Source organism: Hordeum vulgare, chromosome 2H (assembly GCF_904849725.1).
Source record: "Hordeum vulgare subsp. vulgare chromosome 2H, MorexV3_pseudomolecules_assembly, whole genome shotgun sequence".
In the NCBI taxonomy this organism is placed as follows: Eukaryota; Viridiplantae; Streptophyta; class Magnoliopsida; order Poales; family Poaceae; genus Hordeum; species Hordeum vulgare.
Genome location: NC_058519.1, coordinates 653,955,242 through 653,966,026, shown reverse-complemented (window position 1 = coordinate 653,966,026; position 10,785 = coordinate 653,955,242). Strand labels below are relative to the sequence as shown.

The window sequence follows — 10,785 nt, the reverse complement described above, 5'->3', positions numbered from 1 at the left end:
ATTTATTTTAAGCCTGGATGAATATAAAATGTTGCCACTTGTTGTCGTCGTGGCAAAGGAAAATGTATTTGTTGTCCTGGCTCTTCAAAGATTTCATGAAGAAACGTCCCACTTTGGCAGCAGTAAAAAGGAAACATTATGTCAGAGCTAGAAAAGATAAAGGTTAGAGCACCCACTTTACAGCTCGTTGGGTAAATTGACAATTACATTAAGAAAAAATGAATAATCTCAAGAGTCTGCACCAATAGAAAAAATAAAATTGCATATATTAGAAAAAAGATTACATATGAATATAGCAATAAAAGTCAGCAAATTGATATATTGAACCAGTTGCAGCTGACGCAAAAATGGAGAACCAACATAACCGGTGATTGGTTGCTAGGATTAGGCCGCAATGTGGAGGTCACAACAATAGGGAATTAACATACCGTTGTTTATGTGAAATTAGAAAATGATTTGGAATGACATGCCTTTAAGAGAGAACTCTGTAATGCGGAAGGTAATTTAGCACTGAAGTAGTACTTATGAGGAAATAGCTTAAATCATCTTACCTACTATACATGAATTAACCTTTAGCTTGATCCATTCTACCTTCCTTAATGATAACACAATAATGAAAGATTGACAGATAATATAGACAAAGAGATGGACCGCTGGACGGCTCCTGTAAGTTGATATATCAAAACTCTGAACAAAACCCAATGCACAGATATGAGTGCAATGCGGTGGAGCAAATCGTTCTTGCTGACTTGAACAACCAAGCCAAAGATAGATGAGTTCAGCTTGCCGGTTCTAGTGATGTGAGACAACATAAAAAGCAACTTCAACGGGTGATCCATTTCGTCCGTCGTCGTCCGTTTAGGTTCGCACGGATAAAAAAAATCGGCCCAACGCGCCGATTCAAACGGACGCGCGTCCGTTCCAGCCCAATTTTGAGTCTGATTTGGATTGATGCAGACACAAAACGAACGCGGGCGACGTGCGCGTACTCCATCCCCTGGCCGCCAGTAGGTGGCACATTGGTTGTTCTCCATCCCTACCGACAGCGCTGGCAGCTACCCTCGCCTCGCCCCTAGCCCGTCGCTGCTGCCGCCAAGTTTGGCGCCTCCTCCCGTACCTGCCCAGCGCCTACCCACGCCACCAGTCGCATCGCCACCGAGCCACCGCAGCTTCCCCGACCCCAATCCGCCGTCGCCGGTCAGCTTCGTCGTCCACACCGCAAGTTGTTCGACAGTTTGCCTTAATGTACAAATGGACTGCGAAGACGAGTTATTTTTCTATAATGGTCTGTGCGACTCCGACGATGAGGAGATGCTGCTTGACGTGTTGGTCATGACCACCTTAATAGGCAGTGGTTGTTGTTTCGGGGCTCGATTCCGAGGCAATGTTCTGGTGTTGAATCGCAACCGAGAGAGCGGCCATTTCCTTCTATATATGGAAGGACTATTTTGACACAACCAATCCGCTAGCTAGTTGTTCAAACATCAGAAATTTTGGCGTAGTTTCCGTATGGCTGGCATGTTTTCAACCGGATTCGAGAGGGGGTGGTCGAATACGATGACTACTTCGAGTGCAAAGAGGATGACATTGAAAAGATTGGTTTTTCATGTTATCAGAAATGCACTGCAGCTATCCGGATGCTTGCTTACGCAGTACTCGATGATCTTATCGATGAGTACGTCTGTATGAGTGAGTCTACGTGTCTAGAGCCGTTGTACAGATTCTGCAAGGCCGTGGTTGCAGTGTACGCCCGAAACGACTCCACGATCAAGGGTTTGAGTTTCAGGGTGACAATGTGGCGCCTCAGCATGACGGAGAAGCGGCATCGTTTGCACAGTTCACCCAATTTCATCATGAAATGTGTGATTGGGAAACTCATATTCAGTTGCAAGATGATTTGGTTGAGCATATTTGGGATCATGTTGACAACCAATAGGTGTATCTTTTAGACAATTTAATTTTGAGTGAATTCCGGTTTTTACCCCCTATTTTGACAGTTTTGAGACTAATTATCTCATTTAGTGAGATTTCATTATTTTTACCTCATTTAAGAAATGTTCTGCCATGATTTATCTTTTTTAAACTTTGCGAGCGTTCTATCACATGAACCTTTTTTTCCTGCCTTGAAACGGTCATCATAACTTCTGCCGATCAGGCCTGATCCAATGAAGGTCGCTCGCATCACGCCCAACATACAATGTCTGAGTCGGCCGCGTGCCACACTCACCCTTAATCGATTGCATTGTTGGCTCAGACCCGACGTCGAGTACTTTCCGACGACGGCGATAAGCAATGACGAAGGACAAAGACGAAGAAGCAAGCCGACGTGATCTGTCCGATCCACCCGTAATGCAAAGCTAGCTTCTTGAAGCTAGTCTTGCTCTTGATCGATCATGTGTCGTAGTTGCCGCAAGCAACACAACACACATATGTATACAACGGTCAGCCGACCGGAAGCACGCGTAACCGATGTATTGCCACACGAACGTGTTCCTGATGATTACTTTATTGCTTCAATTCTCAGCTCACGGCAAGGTACGATCCATGGAGTCGACTCCGTCGAGCTACGTCTGCATTGGCCTATGTATGCATGTATGTGACACCATCATGATATGCTCAAATGTTCTTTCTACTTTGGCGATATAGCTGGACCCCATCAGCTTGTGCTCAATAGATGGCGGGTCTATGGTCCTCTGATTCGTACCCTATTCCACGTGTTTTTGACCATCACTATCACAGCAATTTCTATATCCTGAAATTTCTCGTGACGCATGCATTGGCCGATCAGGCATTTGATTCAGACAGAGTTAAGATGCTTATTAGAAGACCATGTGTATACGTGTCACCCTTTTAAAACCGAATCATGCATTGGTCGGCGACGCGAACGACCTGTATTGATGCAATCATATCGGGCCGTCCGGGTCGGGACAAGCTGCGAGGACCGGTTCAATATGGAGCAAAATAGGCAAAAAAAAAATGTCGATTTGGCATGCCAGCTGAACGTGACAATTGAGACTTTTCCATCAAGACACTCACAAAATTTTAAACAGGGTAAATTATGTCAGAACTTTTGTTAAATGGGGTAAAACGAATGAAGTCCCGCTAAATGGGGTAATTACTGTCAAAGATGTCAAAACATGGGGTAAAAACTGGAATTCACTCTTTAATTTTTATTGAGCTTGTAAGACTTTGCTATATTTTATTTTCGTTGTGAAACTATGCTCTTTCATTTGCTTTTCAAAAATATGCAAAATGTTTGTATTTAAAAATCGACGGCTAGCCGACCATGCGAACAAATATGGATCGACGTGTTGGACGCGTTGCCGATCCAAATCATAGACCGGATGGATACAGAACCTACGGACGACCCGAACAGACAAAAAAACAAAAATCGTCGTCCATTCGGGTCGGCCGGTTGAAGTTGCTATAAGAGAAATGAGATATCCTTTTAGAGCAACTCCAGAAGACCCCGCATCCGGCCGGCCCGTAAAACGTGTTTGCAGTTCGCGCAAAACCGCTTCTGCGGGCCGGCGCGGGCTGGCACAGATGCAGACCCCGCATAATGGACCCGTAAAAAAGCATATTCGCGGAATATACTTTTTTACGGTCGGCTTCTGCGGGTTCTGATCTGGAGCTCCTCCCGGCCCGTAAAACTTAGATTTGCAACTTAAATTGATCTAGCATAATGCTTTTCTTTGCTTTTGCACATGCAGCCGCATCATTGCCTTCGATTATACTAAGGAGTGCACTAACATCTATTAAGTTTCTTTCTGTCAACAAATCAATGTATTGGCCTTCCCAAAACCAAAATGACCAAGGTCGAAGTGAGCTACCGCAGTTGAACTAAAGAATGAGCTATGAAACGAGCTACCGCAAGTGCACGTACCCCGTCGTTTTCGCATTTGTAGAACACTCATCCGGGGTGTTTCGGAGTGCCCGAAGTGAGCCGCAACACTTGGCGCGGGCAGTCGTCGCACTCTATGAGCGGCATCGGCAGGCTACAAAGACGTTGCGCGACCGCCGAGCCCGGTGGACGACCGGACGAGTCCATGCCCGCAAACCTTCGGCGGCGGCGGGCGGACGAACCTGTGCCTGCATGCGGCGATGTGCCCTTGCCTGGGCTACGGGAGAGGCTCCCCGACCACTCCATCGCCTGGGGCAGCAACCGGCAGCCGGAAAAGGCCAAATCCGGCGGCCCGCGATGAAGTGTCGCGGATCTGCAAATCCGGCGGCCCGCCGACGCAGGGGGGAGCGAGGGGAGGCCTCGTGCGTGTGGCGGCCTTCCGGCGTGCTCCTGCCGGCTGCTGTCGCTGGAATCTTGGGCGGCGACCGGCGGCGGCACGAGGGGGGAGAGGAGAGGTGGTTGGTGGGAGAAAGTGCGGGATGAAATGCCCCCCCCCCCCACCATCTGCTTCCGCTTATATGTAGGGTACCGCAGCCGCGAGGGAAAAACCCGCATTTTCCCGGGTTGGGGTCCGGATTTTGTCGCGCCCCCTAAAATTTTTTGCGACTGGGGCGGGATGTTGTGTGTGATCGGCTGGTTTTTTCATCCTGACCTGCATTTTGACGGTTATTTTACGGATCGGGGCGGGATGCAGGGTATGCTAGAGTTGCTCTTGGTGCAAACAGCTCTCTCCTTGCTCTTCCATCGCACGCCACACCGACCGAATGCGACTCACGATGCTCCATGCTGTATAGGTGGCTGCAGCTCTATAATTAAGAGAATATAGGCGGGAAGACCGAAGAGGCGAAGATGCACCGTCAAGTACTAGGCTTAGGTTGCCTCGTCTGTTATGAAGAGCATACGCCCGGTCGCTTCAGTGTCTAGATGGCTGTGTATATCCGCATGATTTGTTGGTCTTTTTTGGATTTGTTGGGTTTTTATTTTGGATTTGTTGGGTTTTTATTTTGGATGATGTGGGCACACGCGTGGCTGTTACGGTTGGAGAAGTGCAACAAAATCACTGATGTGACATGTGTGATGATGTGAATGGGCTGCATGTTGAGTTAAATCAAATAATGTGAATGATTCTCTTAGATATACTAGACGGTGCCCCGCGCGTTGTTGCGGAAAACTTGTTAAAAAAATACATCGACAAATGTTAAAAAACTAATGATAATGTAAAAACTATTATAAAAATGTCTTGCTTAATTATCTAGAAAAAATCCATGCATGAGGATATGTTTTGCATGAAGAGATTAATAAAAAAATAACTTGATGATGTGGTGTTGTTGCATAGAGAGAAAAATTAAAGGGAAAATCTAACTAACTGCGTTGCATATTGTTATTAGCGTGCGGCGGCTGACACACTCTCCGTCATGCATGCATGCATGCAGATTTGTTTTGAATGACCGAAATTTAAAAAGTTTTATCTTTCAAAGCGTTAATTCGATCTATGATCCGTTTTCGCCACTGGTTTTATCGCGACGAGATCTTCAAAACTAGATCCCATGTCGACATGTTTCGACAACTTTTTTGTTTCTCGTACTTACCACATTTGTTGCACTTACTTATCATATTAGTAAGTACTTACTTGTGTGATAAAAATAACTTAATCGTCATATTATTTGGAAATTGCGTATAAATATGACATCTCGACATAATCAAACGAGCAAGCACAAACAACTTTTTTTAGACGATCACGCGCAAAAATATGACAACTCAACGTATTTAAAACCGATGACCACAAGAAATCTTTTTTGGTCATCGTTTGTAAATATGACAACTTGACACAGTAAAACTAAGAAGCACACAAAATAGTTTTCTAGCAAATTTATATGTAAATATGACAAGTTGACATATTTAATTTGACAAACACAACCTACTACATGCTTTTTATATCATGTATGATGAAAACTACTACAAGGCTTTGTACAAAACAATATTAAAAAGTGACAATCAAGTTATTTTTTTAGACAAGTGGTTAATAATATGGCAAGTGAGTCAAAAAATATGGCAAGTATGAACGAAAAAAAATAGTTGACGGAACATGTCAACATGGGATCTAGTTTCGAAGAACTCGTCGCGAGAAAGTCAATGGTGAAACGGATCATCGATTGAATTAACGGTTTTGTAGATAAAACTTTTTGAATTTTCAAACATTAAAGTGAATCTTGCATATGACAGGTCGTGCTTAGTCTGTTGGAGCCGCCGCACGGCAAGGCATTCCTGCGGCGCCGCTCCCTAGTCCGGTCCAAATTAAATAGTAAGTTCTAACTATTTAAAAATAGAAGATATAAAATATTTGTCGAGGCAAGCCAACTGCGCGCTCCCAGCCAGCATCAAGTAGTGACGTGGACATGCTTCATGTTGAGATTAGTGCTAAACGCATTAAGCTATAAGCATTAAAGCAACGCATCAAAAGCGTTTCGATGGTTTGGATCTTTGGAGTTGCTGCCTTTTAGATTACTAGCAAAAGGGTCTGTGCGTTGCAACGAAAGAAAATAAAAACATCATCTTCAATGGCGATGATCACATTATGTTCATATCTCATCGCATGATTTCAAAAATTTATTTACAAATGCAAGAAAATATTATTTTTTTAATTTTATTTACAATTCACAAGTTGAAACAATGTTCATATTTTTTAAAAAATATCAAGGTTGTCAAAAAACTTGGTAACTCAAAGAATTATTCTGAATTTCAAGAAACAATTTTTAAAATATACTATAATATTCCGATCCACCCTCACAATTAATTCTTCAAAATTCAGTCAGGTATATAATCGGAAAGACTCAGAAGCATTAGTATTTAACTGCATACATTCAATCATTCGTGAACATTTTTACAAATTTGGGAACATTTTTAAAATCGATATTTTTTTACTATTTATAAACATTTTTCAAAAAAATCCAAACAATATTTTATATTACGAACTGTTTTTAGTATTTTCTTGTGAATTGGCGAATAATTCATTTTTTAAATTATCAAACATATTTTTAATTGCATTAAAGAAATTGCTCAAAATGATGGACTTTTTTCTATTCTCCAATGTTTTCTTCAAAATTACGATTTTATTAATATGCAAACATTTTTGCAAAAATCCCGAACAATTTTTGACTTCGCAAACATGTTATGTTTTATCAAACATTTATGTAAATATAATTTTTTGAATTGCTAAAGTTTGTTTTGATTTATTTGAATTATAAAAAATAAAAAGGAACAGATAAATAATAATTAAAAACTAACAAAAACAGGCCCCCGCGCATGGGCTGGCCCAAATGGGCGTGCTGTTTATTTTCCAGCGAATAGAGCGTAGTATAGCTGGTCCCTATGTTTTGGCCGGCCCATGCCAGGATTCCTGCAAAACGTTTTTTATAATTTATCGGTGACATTGTTGGGTAATATTAGACAATTTTAATGGTAATTTTAATGACGTACCACAGAAGCAATAAACGCTTTATTAATAGGTAAAGATAAATATTGGTTTATTCCATTTCTCTACACGACTCAAAATATTCTAGCTCCTTGCACTGCAACGTAGCTGCCGAGGCAGTGATTATTCTCCATGAAAAAAAAGAGAGAAAGATCCCCTAAAGGAACAAAAAAGAACCTAGCTAGAGAAAGAAGAAAAGAAAAGAAAAGAAAGAGAATGAGCTACTCTATAAAGTATAAACCTAATTCCTACACCTTCAAATTGATGGTTTGCTCGGACGACGCCGCATCCACCGTTATGGTGTGGGACGTCGCCAACGATGAAGGGTGGTTCACCGTCAACTTGTAGTCGCCATGGGCGAGGTCAAACTCGACGAGTCCATTTGCATCGGTGGTGGCTGACGTCTTGTGCGTCTTCCACTCCTCGATGAGCTTGTCGACGAGGGCGCCGACGGGTAGGTTCTTGAAGTTGTTATCGGTGAGGCACATGACATAGCATCCATTGGCGTGCCATGCGGCCCACATGACGATACCCTCCACCCCTGGGTGGCCATAGCCTTCCCTGAGCACCTGCTCGAGGTACTTGACCTGGTTGGGGCCCTTGACGACGTCGACCTCGGTCATCCACATGGGCAGCTTGAGCTGCGCGAGCGTGTCGAGGGCGCCCCTGACATAGGGGACGTTGGGCGTGGAGAAATGGCTCTCGAGGCCAACGCCCATCTTGAGGCCGCCATTGCCGGGGTAGCCCTGGATGAGCTTCATCTTGGCGATGTACTTGGTGGGGGTGCCGTTGGGGTCCATGGGCTGCTCCAACGTGTTGAACTCGTTCATGAAGAGTACGGCGTTGTGGTCGATCTGTCCCACCTGCTGGTAGATCATGGGCGAGGCGTTGGGGCCGAGCTTGGTCTCGAAGAAGTTGAAGTGCAGGTTCTCGTTGAGGACGTCCCAGTGGATCACCTTGCCGGCGTAGCGCGACACCACCGACTTGAGCCGCTTCTGCATCGCCGCCTTGAGCTGGTCGACGCCCATGGGACGCACCCACTTGATCTGCGAGTTCTGGTCGTCCCAGAACACGTTGTGCCCGCGCACCTTGATGCCGTGCTTCTCGGCGAGCTTGAGCATGTCGTCCGGGATGTGGTAGTCCTCCTGGTTCTGGTTCCACTCCGTGCTGTACCACTTCATCTCGTTCTCCATGGTGGCCACTGTGAAGCGCGAGAAGAACCACTTCTCGTAGGCCGGGAGGTTGAGGATCTCCTTGGTCATCGTGTTGCCGAACGGGAACCCGGTGCGGACGAGCTGGATGCTCACGTTCGTGTTCGCCATTGGCTGCCCGTCGGGGCCCCTCGCGACGACCTTAACCGTGCTCCGGCGTGCCTTGTCGGCGGACCGGCGGGCGTGGGCGTCCCATTCGTCAAAGGAGAAGGGCTGCAGGGAGACGCTGTCCACCCAGATGTCTACCGGGGTGTCACTCTGCACATGCATGCATAACTTGGTTAGTTGTCATGCATGCATAATTTTTAAATTTGATCAAATTTAAATTTGGGAGTACATATTATATTGAATAAATGCATGCATAATCAACGGTGGGTATATTGATACTGAATTCATACTGTTTAGCTTTAAAAGTTTGTATAATTAATATCAATATATCCATCGTTGTTTAGTGAGGTTGACCTGACTACTAGAATCGCCATTATTATCGAGTTTCTTATTACCGATTTTCAAGAAAATTTGACAGAGCACAATCAAACTCGGCAGACAGAAAGTTAGTAGTGTTCCGAATGAACTCGGTGAATAATTGAAATTTTTGGACTGATCTAACTTAGAAAGCATGGAAGTTTTACTCAACAAAACACAATTCTAGTAGTGCCTGATCTAACTTAGAAAGCATGGAATTTTTGGACTGACCATTTTATACGCCATCTACTTAGGAACAGAGAGAGCAGATACGTACCTCGAAGAAGACTTCTCCTTGTCCGGAGTGATAGGCATGCGCGGTCATGCCGCCCTTGAGCATGGTCCAGCAACCGGACTGGGCGTCGATGGCGCCGGCGGTGATGTTCTCGCCGTTGGGGGCCTTGACCACCGCCCTCACGTGCGCCGTGCCGGCCGACACTTGCAGCCATGCTGACAGCGAGTAGTGGGTGTCGCCCTGCATCTGGACTTTCTGGTAGACGCTGTGGGACTGGGAGGCGGCTGAGTCGCCGGCGCTGAACAGGGAGCTGATCGCGCCTTGCACCATGGCGAACCTGTTGCCGGACGCCGACTTGCCGATGCCGGCCTTGTTGTTCCGGTACGTCGACCACCCCATGAGGCCGTTGTTGAACTCGCTGTTCTGGATGATGCCGCCCTTGTAGAGGGGCTTCATTGGATCACGCAGGCACTGAAAATATATAAGAAAACATAGATTGCATTGTTAGGGATTGCGCATGCATGCTTGCAGATTAAGATCCATACGATTATAATTACTTACCTCAATACTGGCTGTATGATCATATTCCACAGACTGGACCATGCACCCTACATCAAACATATATATGCATGTCAGCAAGGTGGTCGTGTTACATCCACATATGTACACCATTCACCTAGATTATCAGGGTATATAAACAACTACAAGACCATGGGCAAAGCAAAGGAGAATATTGTATAATTTGATCACCATCAACTGACCTTGGAACAGGGAGATCCATAGTAAAAAGAGCACCAGTTTCTCACCGAAATTCCTCATCGCCACTCTCTCTCAGTCGCTCGTACTAACGAGATGTGGTGAGTGAATGGACAGATGGAGGAGATGAATATATAAGAACGCAGGACCAACTGACGGTGCTCGTTTGTTAGTCTCACTTGACTCGGTACTACTCAGCGATAGATAAGGTGGTGTAAGAGGCAGTTCTGGATGCGTGGACGCAGTTGATGCATGCTAATTATAGGGTTCTGGCTAGTAGCCAGTGTATATATAACTATATGAGCACACAAAGTACTGTAGGCAGCGTCCTAGCTCGTTGCATGCACTGCACATGCCTGCATGCAAATAAGTAGTTTTACAAAAATAGATTTTGAAGATCCAATGACATTCTTGTATATCTTCTTCTTCTTTTTTGTCGGAAAACTTTCGATCTATTCATCTTCATTGGTGTTCGTTGTATATCTTCTTCTAGCTAGTGTGTGTTCCCGAAGGACATTACTGCATTCTTCAAAGAAACACCTCCGCATTAACCAGCAACAGATTTACCGTTGATGTAGGCATATGTACGGCCACCATCACACAATTGGTTGAGATTGTTCTGCATTTTCGCTAAATGCTGTGCTGGAAGCATAGAATGATTTAAGGTTAAAGAATGCAACCATCCTGGCTTAGCTTCAAGAAGATAAGAGATGGGGCTAAATGAGCCTTGGACGGAGTTGAT

At 44.7% G+C, this 10,785-nt stretch overlaps 1 protein-coding gene across 1 annotated transcript; it reads right to left on the bottom strand.

The window, feature by feature from the left end:
- Positions 1-7,422: 7,422 nt before the first annotated feature.
- LOC123431261 (endo-1,4-beta-xylanase 4-like) lies at positions 7,423-10,106 on the bottom strand. The gene is made up of 4 exons (XM_045115086.1): positions 10,049-10,106; positions 9,849-9,895; positions 9,330-9,758; positions 7,423-8,845 (listed from the first exon to the last, which is right to left on the bottom strand). Exons 1-4 carry the CDS (start codon positions 10,104-10,106, stop codon positions 7,625-7,627), a joined length of 1,755 nt encoding a protein of 584 aa, XP_044971021.1. The 3' UTR covers positions 7,423-7,624.
- Between the last annotated feature and the right edge of the window lie 679 nt (positions 10,107-10,785).

Coding starts and splice junctions, on each gene's coding strand:
- LOC123431261 (XM_045115086.1), bottom strand. CDS start 10,106: ATGAGGAATTTCGGTGAGAAACTGGTGCTCTTTTTACTATGGATCTCC. Junction 9,896..10,048: donor ATGGATCTCCCTGTTCCAAG/GTCAGTTGATGG, acceptor TGTTTGATGTAG/GGTGCATGGTCCAGTCTGTG. Junction 9,759..9,848: donor ATCATACAGCCAGTATTGAG/GTAAGTAATTAT, acceptor ATATATTTTCAG/TGCCTGCGTGATCCAATGAA.